The following is a 14294-nucleotide window of genomic DNA, read 5'->3' as shown; positions in this document are numbered from 1 at the left end:
TGAAGTTCAATTTCTTCATCATCTATTCCAGGTTCTTTCTTTGTTTCCACCTCAGTATTTTTCACTAAATACAAAACGTAATGATGAAGCGAAACAACAAATCTCCTAGGTCATGGAGAAGAGCAACTTCAAAGTGATAACTAACGAAGAAATACAAGTAGCTCTTTCTGCTCAGTATCGTCTCAATCTTCCTATTGTTGTTAATGAAGCTAAGGTACCTATAAGATAACATTCTTCAATAGACTTTTTGTAATGACAACTTCATAGTTTATGTATGATTCCTTGATGTAGCTTGATACAAAGTTGTTAACAAGATTCTTCTCCATGTTTCCCTGAGATGATCTTCCTCGTTTTGCTGATAAGGTAAAGTAACTGCTTTCTAATTATAATAATCTAGGATCATCAATCCGACGTATTGGTTACACCGATCTAACTAATATATATAATGATCTGATATGTATGTCTTGTCCCTTACAGTATATAATATTCAGACGTGGGTTTGGGATTGATCATATGGAAGCCTACTTCTTCCTAGCCAAAAAGATACAATCCTTGTCCGTATTTGGAAATTTCTACTCACCATCACATGGTGAGCTATCTCGTGCACTCTTTTGTTGTGTTATATATATACCTCTTGGGGGATGCAATCATGCAATCAAAATACAAAACTAATACTCAGAAGTTCTCTGTTTTAGTTTGAAAGGACTTATATATGGGAAAAAGAAGGATATAGGGCTGTCAGAGCAGATTGATATTAGCATCGACACTGAGAAGGATAGTTTATACATAGAAAGAATCCGAATAGAGAAGCTGAGGCTCAGGTTTGTCACATAACCCTTATTTAGGCTTATCTGCTACAATTATATTATTGACTTGTTTGTCTCTGTGTTTTCTATCACTGTTACAGTCTCTCAAACTTGATGAAAGATAACCATCCAAGAGCCTACCTTTGAGAGAATCATTGTAGTATACAGGTACAAATACAGGGAAATAGTGGGATATTTAGATGGTTGTGAGTTTTTGATTTCTCATCTTGGTGTTAAATTCACACACACAGGAGAGTTTCAGGGAAGAGAGAATCAGAAAGAAACATATATGTGAAACACTTCAAGACCATTCCAATGGCTGATATGGAAATTGTGCTTGTGAGCATCCATTAAACAAACACTTTGTGCTAACTTGTATCTTACTATTTACAAGTTAACTGATCGCTCATAATTTACACAGCCAGAGAAGCAAAATCCAGGTCTTACACCACTAGACTGGGTCAAGTTTCTTGTCTCTGCTGCCATTGGACTGGTCAGTTTTGTCACATTATAATCAAGACTTAAGACAATGAAAAACTTGCTTTATCCAACTTGCTTTTACAGGTCACAGTGGTTAGCTCAGTAAGCCTCAAAAACACTGACATCAGAGTAATTGCAGCCATACTTGGCACGGTTGTGGCCTACTGCGTTAAAACATATTTCACGTAATGTTATTCACTCATTAATGAGACACTAACCTCCACTTTTATTGACTAATCAATATCTCTGTCTCTGCCCCTAAATTAAATGTAGGTTTCAGAGGAACTTGGTAGATTATCAGAGCCTTATTACATGATCTGTGTATGATAAGCAACTAGATAGTGGAAGAGGAACTCTGCTTCACTTGTGCGATGAAGTCATCCAACAAGAGGTGCTATAGTATATCCCCTTTTCGTATTTATGTTGTATTGTTGTGTGTGTTTGCTTACATCATGATAAAATGCAGGTTAAAGGGGTCATTATATCGTTCTTCATGCTGATAAAGCAAGGGCGTCCCACAAGCAAGGTATATGTACTCCGCAACTTTTTTTTTATATGAATATACTAAAACAACACACATGTAGAGGCTGACCTCAAGATGCAATAACAGGAGGAGCTTGACAAGCAAAGTGAAGTATTCATCAAAGAGGAATTCGATGAAAGTTGCAATTTTGACGTAGATGATGCTGTCACGAAGCTGGAGAAGCTTGAACTCGTCTCTCGCGTGAGTCAATTTTATCTCTCTTGTTATCAGAATGTATATTACATTTTTAAGTAAAAATATTTTGAAATGCAAAGGGTTGGTCAGGATTCAGAAGACAAGTATAGATGCGTGAATTTGAAGGAAGCAAACGAGATAATGGGGACAACGACGGAAGAAATGGTACTCAAGGCAAGAAGTGGTGGGGAATATGAAGACGAGGAAATAACAGAGACGGAGCCTCAAATGACTCCTGAAGATGAACTTAAAGAAAAGGAAGAACGTTTTCAATCTAAATATGAGCAGTTTGAGAACTTGTGGATGTAACAGATAGATTGTGGATGTAAATATGAACTTGTGAAATGTAACAGATAAGTTCTATCTTAAAAGACACCGAAAAGTATACTTTTAAGACCCATATAGATCTGATATATTGTAAAAAGACACCAAAAAGAAAGATACAAAAATAGTCGAATTCGAATAGACCAGTCCAGCACATATCACATTTCATATATCACATCAAATAAATTCTTCCTTAATTATTGCATAAACATAAGTATGATATTTTATATTAAAACAAAAGACAGGATTAAAGTTTAATTATGTAGAGGTAGCAGGTAGGTAGATAGGAGGAAAGCGTTCTCTTTAGAGAGGAACGCTGTGCAAGACGACTGTCTCAACAGTGAGACCTGGTCCGAAACCAAACAGGACACCCCACTCCAACCCTTCCCCTGTCGTGGCCACACCATCCTTGGCTGACTTCCTCCTCATCTCATCTAGAATAAAGAGAACGCATGCGCTTGACATGTTTCCGAATTCGCTCAACACGTGGCGCGTGGCCCTCATCTTCTCTTCCTTGAGACCAAGCTTTAGCTCCACCTGGTCCAAGATCGCTGGACCCCCAGGGTGAGCTATCCAGAAGAGAGAGTTCCAGTCACTTATCCCCAACGGTTTAAATGCTTCATCTAGACTCTTCACTATGTTCTTTGAGATGAGGCCGGGAACGTCCTTGAGGAGATGGAAGGTGAGACCCACTTCCCTCAAGTGTCCATCAATGGCTCCGTCAGAGTCTGGGAGAATGGTCTGTGCAGCAGACACCATCTCGAAGATGGGTTTCTCTCCAGCGGAGGTGTCGGGGTCCGAACCCACAATGAGTGCGGCGGCGCCGTCACTGAAAAGAGCCTGACCGACGAGGGAGTCGAGATGGGTGTCAGAGGGGCCACGGAAAGTGACGGCAGTGATCTCAGAGCAGACAACAAGGACACGAGCACCGCGGTTGTTCTCGGCGAGATCCTTAGCGATACGGAGGACAGTACCGCCGGCGAAGCAACCTTGCTGGTACATCATAAGACGCTTTACGGAAGGACGGAGACCAAGGAGCTTGGTGAGCTGGTAGTCAGCACCAGGCATGTCAACACCGGAGGTAGTGCAGAAGACGACGTGAGTGATCTTGGACTTAGGCTGACCCCATTCTTTGATGGCCTTCACTGCAGCTTCTTTGCCTAGCTTAGGGACTTCAACCACCACGATGTCCTGTCGGGTGTCAAGGGAAGGAGCCATGTAAGCGCACATGTGAGGGTTTTCCTTGAGGAACTCCTCCGTCAGATACATGTGGCGTTTCCTTATCGTGGACTTGTCGCCTGTTAATAAGTACTTGTTAACTAACTATGTGAATGAAGATATCTGCTATTAGAAATGAAAGTAGAAATTATGAACACGTACACATGCGCTTGAACTTCTCCTTGAGGTCAGTCATGTGTTCACTGTTGGTGATGCGGAAGTAGTAGTCTGGATACTCCGCCTGAAGCACATGGTTCTCAGGGTTAGCAGTGCCTATCGCCAAGATGCCTGCGGGTCCATCCGCTCTCTGAGCCTGTCTGATCTCATCCAAGGAAGACGCACCAGCCATCACCATTATAACTCGAAATTTGAATTTAGTTTTTAAAGTTTGATGTCGTTGTGTACTAAACAAGGTAGGTGTATTCAGAAAGCTAGCAAGTGCAAGAGATTATATAACAAACTGACACGGGAAAAAAGAGACGAGAGTGTGGTAGGTTTGATGGACGGGCAGATGAAGACCTACGTGTCTAGTTGTTAGCCCCCTTTTCTGTGGTTCTTCTTGCGTCCTGTTTTTTCGTTACTTACCAAAGATTGAATGGTGGGTTTTTATTGATTTATATATATTTGCACCAACAAGTCATTTTAATTTCGACGTGCATATTTCATATGGTGTATACATATCTCAAGATATTTATACAATTATTATGAGCGTAACTCTATAGAATACATATGATGTGTCATGTGTGTATTAATATCTTAAGATATGTGAAAAGAATAAAGGTCCCAAAGAATAAACATAACACGTAGAGCTACAAGGGGTAGTTGTATATAGTTTCTCCACAAACGCGATATATGAAGATTTTACTTCCCACACGTGCATACTTAACTCCATCATCATATACCTCCTACTCCTACTAATCTAAGAGCACCTCCATATATCTTACCAACAAAATAACAGTACATTTAATATATTTTTAGCTAAAAATCTCATTATAATGTTTTTTTAAAGATGGTAATTAATTTAAAATACATCTAAGTTAATTTTTCATCAATATTTTTAGAACATATCAAATAAATTTAATTTATTGATTAGTTATGCTAGTTATAAATATAACAATAATAAAATCGTAATCTTAATAGGAATAATTTAAATTTAAATCAATCATAAATAATATATATATTCTTAAATAACATCATTAATCAAAGAACTTAGTGTAGACTTATAAAGACAACTCAAAATGCTAACAAAAAAATAAGAATAACATCTAAAACAATGATTAACTTGGCTATAGTCTTCACTTGATAAATAATTTTTGCTATATAATTATATATATGCGCAAGCAAATAAGCTTTTAACTAGGGGTATTAATTATTAACCTTATGTAATATCAATTAAAAATAGTATTCATACATATTTTAAACTTATGCATAATCGAGCTTAATATATAGATAATTTTATTTTACTATCTCTATAACAAAATTAATAACCCATATATATACTATTGAATTAATATATAAAACTATGAGAAGATTGGTTTATTACAAAAATAAATATTTACTTATAAAGAAACATGTGTATCATCATTATGAAGAGAGAGAAACGATTTATTAAGAATTTGTAGTTACACAAGGATGGAAGTTACAAATATTATATATTAAAAGAGAAGCATTCTCACGCAAAATGTTAACGTATCGTACTCACAGAGCTCCAAACATTATTTCTTTTATTTGTCATCAGTTTTTAATAATAGAATATTTACATTTACATATCATTGTATTTTTTCAAAAATATAATTAACACCCAAAATTAAATTCTTATATTCTCTTTCTAACTTAATTATATCTTTTAATTACATTTTCATAAAATCTTTAAAATGATTTTTAAGAACTCTTTGTTGATATGATATGATAATATAAGATTGATATTATAATAATTCTCACGGGTTAAATTTTAATTATTATAAAAAAATTTGATTCCAATTACCGATAAATAAAATAGATTTTGTAAACAAAAATTACAGTAAAAATATTTAATAATTATTTTATACCGTACATAGTGCGGGTTGTTACCTAGTATAATATTAAACTTTATAAAATCATATTATATAAAGCTTGATGTTAAAGTTACTCATTAACGAGATTGTGACACATGTCAATTGTATCATTCAGATGTTGACACATGTCAATTCTAAATTTATTAAAATTTTAAAAAATAAAAATATAAAAATTCAAAACCTACCATAAAAAGGTTTTATATAAAATTAAAATAGAGAAAAGAAAAACAAATTTTATTTAAATTATTTTAAAGAAAAAAAACCTTTGTAAACTTCCAAATGTAAAACAAAACTATTAACAGTTTTAAAAAAATTAAAAGGCAATTATAAAAAATTATAAAATTTAAACAGCTTTATAATTTTAAAAATATCATTATAAGGAAATTATATATATATATATATATATATCATAAAATTTGAAATTATAATATAGTTTATTTATTTTAATTTTAAGTTGCCAACTAGACATTTGGCCCCCAACAACAAGGTTCGCTCCTAACCAACGCAACTCCACCAGCCCATTCTTGAATGGACATTGGTTGCTTTCCAAGAACCATCAATCTGACAACCATGAACCTGGACATCCAAAGACGGAGATGAAGCTGACATGACCGATGTAAAAGAGAGCGCCTATTTCAAGGCTAACTTATTGCTCAAAGCCTGAGCAATTATATCATTTGTCTCGATCTCTAAACCTTGAAAATCTTTTTTTATTTATGGTCTTCCAGATTGCCCATAAAATTCATGGTAATTGAAGAAGTTGATCAGGATCAACATGTTGAGGGGCATCCCTCCAGAAAACAAAATCTAAATTCGAGTACACCGAATAATATGGAAAACACTCTAACGAGACCAGAGTCGGAGATAAATCTCAAACTTCACACAAGCGAGGGCATTCAAAGAAAATATGATTAATAGTCTCAACCGCAGAGTCGCACCTTTTATACCAAATATCACATTGGACAACTTCATATATCAATTTATTTTTATAGATAGTTTTTACTTACTAAAAATATTTATTTTATATTCTTTGCTAAATTTAATTTTATGTTAAAAACTCTAAACCTGCACATCGGGCGGATCATAATCTAGTATTTTATAAAAGTTAATAAATGTTTAGACGAGTTTCGGAATAGTAGTTATAAAATGGAAGTACCTTATCAAATTTGGTAAACTTTTCATTTAACGAGAGACATTTATAAAATTAAATGATTCTAATTAAATATTACAATATAAATACATAATCACATAAACATAAGTGAATGATATAAAATAACTAATTTAAGTGGATCGATGAAGGGTTTATTTAGAACTTAGAACAAACGTTATAGCCTACTTATAGAAGTCATGATAAACAGTACATAACCATTTCGCCTGCTTTCACACTTCAAATTATAATATATATAAAAAATCTATAGAGTCAGTTGACCCCTCCCTTTCCACATACAATAGCTCTATGCCTCTCTATATCCATGTAATGACTCATGTTGTAGCACAAGCTGATATTTTTTTTTTGTTCGAAATTGTAAACTTATATTTTCAAAATATTTAATGTTATTATAGTAGAAAAGTACATTTATATCTTATTTTTATGAATATTTATTTTATTTGCATTATTATTTTTTTGTCACTTTGTTGTATAATTCTTCAATTTTTTCTTTTTCATAATGCATGATGACACAGATAATTTTCTGTTTCGTTTTTTATCTAAAAAAAATAGTTAATAATGATACGGGGGAACAGTAATGTTATTAAAAAAAAAAAAAACCTGAAAGGCCCATTAAGCCCAGCCGATGTCCAGCTCGTTTTGTTTTGAAAAAAAAACCATAGCTTAAAATTAAACTAAACCCAGGCCCGTTTATTAACATCCCTGAGAAGGAGAATGTTGGACGACGCAATGCAGACCGGGAATTGCTTCCGATGCGGTCAAGCTGGTCACTGGATCAGCGGTTGTCCTCTCAAATCCAAAGCCGATGATACTCCTCCGGCGATCCACTGCCCTTGCGGCGGCGGTTTCTGTGAGATCAAAGTCTCAAACACACGAGATAACCCCGGAAGGAAGTTCCACAAGTGTCCTGCGGTTGGTTCCTCCTACTTCACTCTCTTTACACTTATTTTTGCGATTTTCTCGAAGCGAATTTGAAATTTCTAACTGAAAAAAACTTGAAATTCGCAGGCTCAGAGTTGCGATTTCTTCAAATGGTGTGACAAAGTAACCGATGAAGATATCAGATTCCGTCCTGCCTTCACCATCCCTATCTGTCCCTGTGGTGCTGGACCTTGTCGAAGAGTTAAAGACGTTTCTGGTAGAGCTTACCTTATATGCTGCATCAAAAAGGTTTGATTAAATTCGTTTTTAACTGTTTAAGGCTCTTTGAGTTTGAGAAATTCTCTTGGGTTAAAATGTGTTTTTAAGGAATCGTTTTAGGGTTTTGGATCATGTGGATTCTTTAAGTGGGAAGATGTTGAGATGATTCAGAGTTGTGGTTCAGTAGATGAGATTGAATTTTGGATAGAAGCTGATCAGATTTTGAGTGGTGTTGAGAGTAGCTTTAAGGCTTCTGGTGCTGGTGTAACCGTGAACCAATGTCAAGCTTCTCTTGTTAGTAGCGTTGAGGATGATTCTGTTGCTGTTTCTGATACACATTCCACTGCTGCTGTGGACCAAGGTACTTCAAGATTCTTTAAAAAGTATAATGCTGGAAATATTCTTGGTTGTTCTTCTAACACTAATGCTATTTACTTAGGTATCCGTCTGTTTGATCCTGTTTTGATTGAACCTGAAGAGGAACCATGGAACAAGACTCTACTTGGTGATCAGCTAACAAATTCTACTATTTCCAAGTTAAGTGTGGATGAAGTAATGAGTGATTTGATGAAAGATACGGTCTCTAGCGGTTCTGGTGTGATACATGAGAGGAGAAACCATGAGGAACCTGGAATCGGTGAAGCTGAGGGGTCATTCCCTTACTTGCAGGACCTAATTGATCAATACAACTCAGAGAAGCTTCAGTTTGAGTGTGTGTCTGGGAAACATGTACAACTGTTGAGTGAATTTATGGCTTCGTACAGGCGACTGAGGTTACTTCATGAGAAAACTAGTCATTTCAGGAAAAGTTTACTTGAAACAGAGAAGGAGATTGTTTGTTGCGAGGCTGAGACATTAGAATTTGGAGCGAGTTGCAGGGAAGTGGCTGGTGAAATGGCTGAGTCTCAGAAGAGGATGCAGGAGACAGCAGAGCAACTAGGGAAGGAAGTAGAAGTTTTTAAGCAACAGGAGTTTGTTCCTCTCAAGAGAAGACGAGGCTGAGCTTGATTGCTTGTGTGTGTCATTTTGGAAGGTAACTACCACTTGTTGCATTAATTTTAACTCCTTAATTCCAACACTTTACACTACGGTATCGGATAACTTGTGTAGATAATAGACTAGTTAGATTAAATGGCCTAAAATTTGATCGTGACTGGAAAGAAGCTCGTGGCCCAAAACTTGCCTCATATTTTCTATCAGCTTTAGATGTGTAAAAGTAGACTTGCTTTGTTTTGCAAAATTTTAATGTTGTTGAGAATTATGAATCTACTACATAGTGCGCTCATCACATGGTCGTTTGATAAAGAGAGTAATTAGAGTTGAATAAGACAAAAGGTATTTTGTGTAGGCAATAATTAGTAAAAGGATTAATTTTAATTATGTTAAGCGTCCAAGAGAATGCCTTTCCACGTTGGGCGCACATGCCTTCTCTTCTTTCTTCATGTTTGTTTTTTTGTTTCTTCTACTTTAGAAATAAACACAATTAGAGGCCTAAACCCACATATATCATCAAATTACTTGCATAAAAAAATAGTTCGACTTCGATATGAGTCTGTAAGAGCAACGCCAATGGGTCCATACCTGAGAGAAGTTTAAGACTAGAATCATAACATAAAACACCCTTCCAATTCCCAAAAATGTTCATTTATGTATATATCTCCATTATTTTGTGAAATTACCATCAACGTTCGAGAATGATTTATCAAATGCCGAAGGAACTTTGGAGTAGTGACGGTTGTGCTAAAGGCGGTGAGTGATACAAGACCAAAAAGGCTTTATTAGGGATCTTGACCTAAGCCCCTAATTAAGTAGGATTCGAATAATTTTTTTGTCCAAAAAGGCTTTATTAGGGATCTTGACATGTACTCTTGATTCCACCGTAGACCATGAGAACGCAGTATTAATTTTTGTAAAGAAACCTAAGGATGGATATCATCAGAGAATAAAATCAAGAAGGCGATATAGAGCATGGAAGCGTAATGTAAATGTAATCAAGATTCAATGCATCAAGATTGGAGTTGAGAATATAATACTAAACGAGAAAAATGAGAGTTGGTCAAAAGAGAGGGAACATAAATTATAGGGTTTGTTTACTCCAATGAAATTAAGATTAAAGATGAAATTTTCAAAAGCATATAAAGATTGCTCACATGCAACCCAAATTCCTTTGTTCTCAATAATGCATGTTTGTTTTTTAAAAATAGTATTAGATCAAACCAAATTGAATGGAGTATTTTGGTCAGAATATATATTTCGAGAAATTGAATTTTGGAAGAGACTATAATATAGCAAAGCGGACAAAAACATATATGACTAAAAATAAGGAAATAGTTAGATGCCTTGGGATTAGAAAATGGGAGATGAAAAAAGAAGGGTGTGGCACTATTCATTGAAGTTGCAGCCTATACAATTGGGAGCACATGCACTACCCCTTATATTATTCTCTTAATTACTAATATAATAACAACTACACACATTGTGATTATTGTACATGAAGACTAATGGGGCGTATGTATTATAAAAAATTAACAAATATACGATCCACTATCACCGTCCCTAACGTTGGTCGTGTAGCCATTAGCCAAACATAAATGGTCTTTGGTCTTCCTCTGACACAAAATAAGATCGTCTTAGAAAGGCTACCACTTGCTTCCTTAGATACTCACTCATATCAAATATCATAATCTCTCTCTAATGAGACTTCAACTCTTAAAATTTTTATGATGGTCAAAAGTCAAAACCCGACCCTGCTCTGACTTATTAGTTATATAAAGATTAATACACATATAATAGCTGCTTAAGTAATGACTTCATAAATCATAATTAAGTCGGACTAACTTCCATCATGCGGCCATCATTGCACCTTTCTTTTCCCAATTATTAACTTTAACCAAACACCAAACTCATTGTTGTTATGTGTTGTATGATTGATAAGGAAATTGATTACGTTTTATATATGATTTGATCAAGGTTTGCTTCTCTTTTCATGTTAAATTCGCAGTTCATGCACATTCCATCATATCATTTGGACCATCACATGCAACAGTTTTTTGGACGCGTTATACCAAATATATTCTCCGATTTGAATACTTTATCTATTACGTTTATTTCTCTTTAATTTGTTTTAACAATTGGTGCATGTTATTATTAGACACGGGACATTGGTATCTAAGGTAACATGCTAATCATGGCTCTTATCATTCCTAATCCTTTTATCTTTCAGCTTATTATTGTTGAGTAATGATGATTAATGTGTATCTATCTATATATATACCATATATTGTATTTGCATATAATATTATGCTAGTAGATTGTTGAAGTAAGTATTCTAAATTTCTTTTTATCAGCAATTAACAAAAATATAAAGGCTCTTAGCTTGTTTAGATTGATTGAGTCGATAATATATACTAGCAGCTGTATGATCAAAGCCAGTCCGATATTAGCATCTATTTCAGCAGAAGCATGTAAGAAAATGAAACCACTAGTGTAGAACAACTTTGAGAAATGCATGAAACATGCATGCTACCAAGTGGTAAATTGATCATTAATTTGATAATTATATATTTTTGATTGATTGATAATTGATATATCATGGGCCACAATTAACTCAACGCTGTGCCAAATTTAATATGATGTCTCAATTGGAATAAAGAAAGGTGTATAAAAGAATAAAAGAAAATGAAAAAAGGAAAGGCGAAACTCTTATATAAAAGGGTTGCGGAAGGGATACTTTTCCAAGACCAACACACATTCTTTTTTTTTCATATTTCGAAGACAACATCGTCAACGAGCAAGAAGAAGCAAGGTATAGTATCAACAGAAGGATGAATACAACATCGGCAAAGAGCAAGAAGAAGCAAGAAGAGGCAGGTACAAGGTTTCTTGGGGTGAGAAGAAGGCCTTGGGGAAGATACGCGGCTGAGATTAGAGACCCAACTACGAAAGAGCGTCACTGGCTAGGAACTTTCGATACCGCCGAAGAAGCTGCCTTGGCCTACGACAGAGCCGCTCGGTCCATGCGTGGCACTCGTGCAAGAACCAACTTCGTCTACTCAGACATGCCTCCTTCCTCCTCCGTCACTTCCATTGTTTCTCCCGACGATCCTCCTCCTCCTCCTCCGGCTCCTGCTCCTCCTAATGACGATCCCGTCGACTACATGATGATGTTTAACCAATATTCATCCACTGACTCGCCAATGCTGCAGCCTCATTGTGATCAAGTTGACAGTTACATGTTTGGCGGTTCTCATTCTTCTACTTCCTATTGTTATTCTAACGACAGTAGTAACGAGCTGCCTCCTTTGCCTAGTGACTTGTCGAATTCTTGTTACAGCCAACCACAGTGGACCTGGAGCGGCGATGACTACTCGGCTGAGTACGTCCACAGTCCAATGTTCAGCAGAATGCCTCCGGTTTCTGACTCTTTGCCTCAAGGTTTCAACCACTTCGGCTCCTAATTAAATATTCTTTCTCATTTGTACCTTTTTCTTTCTTTTGGGTTTATATTTATGTTCAGCCGTCCTTGATCCTCTGTTTATGATCAAAGTGACTGTTTGTCATTAGTTTTTCAATAACAAGTTTATTACCCCTTTGTACCTTGATTAATGTAAACAAGAAAATTACTCTTGTGTTACCTTCACATATAATGGGCCGTATACCTCAGAGGCCCATTCATGAAGATGTCTGATGGGCAATGGTTCCGGATGACACATGTACCTAAATTTATTGTTTAGCCTAAATTTCAAAATCTTTGTACGTTTCCTTGGTAGAACTAGAATTATATAGGTTGGAATGATCTGCATCTTGTTGGTGTTTGCTTATGTAATGTGAATGTTTCATATTTAAATAATTTGATGATGGCTTCTGCCTTCTGGTAACTTACCAAGTTAGGATGGTCAAAAGATGATACTGTAGTAGGTTTTGACTGGTGAGCCATGTCTACCTATCTCAAAAGCTGGTCACCAAACATATAAAAAATGAACAAGTACATAAGTGGTTCAGGAACAACACCAAAAAGAGTAAATTAAATTAAGGTGATCATGGAGATGAAGTTGTTCTTTGCCATCGCAGCTGCACTTGTTCTAGTTGTAGCCAACTTGGGTATGCAGGCAAGTGGGCAGAGCGCTTCATGCCTAAACCAGCTTGCTCCATGCCTCAATTACCTGAATGGGACAAAGGAAGTCCCTCAAGTTTGTTGTAACCCTCTCAAAGCGGTGATAAGGAACAATCCAGAGTGCTTGTGCCGGATGATTAGTAACCGAGGGAGTTCTCAAGCCGAGCGAGCTGGCATCGATGTCAATGATGCTCAAATGTTGCCTGCTCGATGTGGAGAACACGTCAATCCTATTGCCTGCTTAACTCGTACACACTCAAACTCTCTGTTTTTTTTTTTTTTCAATATAAAAGATGTTTTCTGATGAATATTTTGTGTTTTTCCAGGATCTCGAGAATCTACAAACTCAAACCGAAGCTCCTCTAATATTGGCAACACATTTTCTCAGTCCTACTGGATGACAACATTAGCAATTGCAGCCACCGTTTTGTCATATTTTCTTTAAACAACAAGCTGAATCTCCCTCTCATTGTCTATACTACTCTATACTATAGCAGTTTTGTTTGCTTGTTAATCAAAGCTGCTCATTCTTTGTTTGTATGCTCTTTGAGTTAAATTATGACTATTGGTCCGTCACACCAACACATTGTACCATTTATTCCACATAAATAGTATAATTCCATCACTAATTAGAGCACCTATCTACCTGATCATATTCAAAAATACCGGGAAAGTCCATAATTAAACCGGTTTAATTGGTCCTATAATCGCCGATAACCGAACAATTTAGCTGGTTTAAACAATTGAAACCGGTCAACTCAAAGGAGCAGTTGACCAGTTCATCTTCTAAAATCCCTCTCTCTTTTAATCAGATCGGAGAAAGGGTTTCTGGAGTCTCAACAAATCCCGACCAAATTGAAGCTATCAGAACAAAAATGGGAGAGATGATGTACAAGCTCTTCGCTTCAGCATCGTTACTAACCCTAGGATTGTATCATCTCATCTGCACTTTCTTCCATCTCCTCAAATCTCCTCAATCCTACGCCGCGAAACCCTTCTACCCTTTTCCCCGTCTCTCCTCCGTCACCGGAAACAACCACCGTCTCCAGAATCTACCATTGTTCATCCTCATACTCTCCCTTTTCGTAGCGTTCCTTCACGAAACCCTAATTTCGTTCTACTCCGATCCTCTCGTCAAAGGAAGCACCCCAGTTCATCGATTCTCGTCTCTTAACTCCGCCGCCGTGTTCTTCCTCTTCCTCATCATCGCCGTTTACTATCTCCTCTCCGATTCAACCTCTTTAACCCCTCTCCCTTCCGATCTCCTCTTCGC

The 14294-nt window shown here is 36.2% G+C and overlaps 4 protein-coding genes and 1 pseudogene across 4 annotated transcripts; 4 read left to right on the top strand and 1 right to left on the bottom strand.

Annotated features, from left to right (window-relative positions):
* LOC104735407 lies at positions 456-1769 on the top strand (annotated as a pseudogene).
* On the bottom strand, positions 2470-3986 carry LOC104735408 (chalcone synthase). The gene is made up of 2 exons (XM_010455195.2): positions 3709-3986; positions 2470-3626 (listed from the first exon to the last, which is right to left on the bottom strand). Exons 1-2 carry the CDS (start codon positions 3899-3901, stop codon positions 2632-2634), a joined length of 1188 nt encoding a protein of 395 aa, XP_010453497.1. The 5' UTR covers positions 3902-3986; the 3' UTR covers positions 2470-2631.
* On the top strand, positions 7463-9057 carry LOC104735405. Its single transcript, XM_010455194.1, has 4 exons — positions 7463-7680; positions 7777-7938; positions 8029-8269; positions 8348-9057. The coding sequence occupies exons 1-4, from the start codon at positions 7483-7485 to the stop codon at positions 8908-8910; spliced, it is 1164 nt and encodes a 387-aa protein (XP_010453496.1). The 5' UTR covers positions 7463-7482; the 3' UTR covers positions 8911-9057.
* LOC104735404 (ethylene-responsive transcription factor LEP) lies at positions 11667-12490 on the top strand. The gene has a single exon (XM_010455193.1). The coding sequence runs from the start codon at positions 11733-11735 to the stop codon at positions 12363-12365; it is 633 nt and encodes a 210-aa protein (XP_010453495.1). The 5' UTR covers positions 11667-11732; the 3' UTR covers positions 12366-12490.
* On the top strand, positions 12930-13646 carry LOC104735403 (lipid transfer-like protein VAS). Its single transcript, XM_010455192.1, has 2 exons — positions 12930-13269; positions 13348-13646. Exons 1-2 carry the CDS (start codon positions 12948-12950, stop codon positions 13464-13466), a joined length of 441 nt encoding a protein of 146 aa, XP_010453494.1. The 5' UTR covers positions 12930-12947; the 3' UTR covers positions 13467-13646.

The sequence above is a fragment of the Camelina sativa genome, chromosome 13 (assembly GCF_000633955.1).
Source record: "Camelina sativa cultivar DH55 chromosome 13, Cs, whole genome shotgun sequence".
Classification (NCBI taxonomy): Eukaryota; Viridiplantae; Streptophyta; class Magnoliopsida; order Brassicales; family Brassicaceae; genus Camelina; species Camelina sativa.
This window is presented reverse-complemented; position numbering and strand designations above follow the sequence as displayed.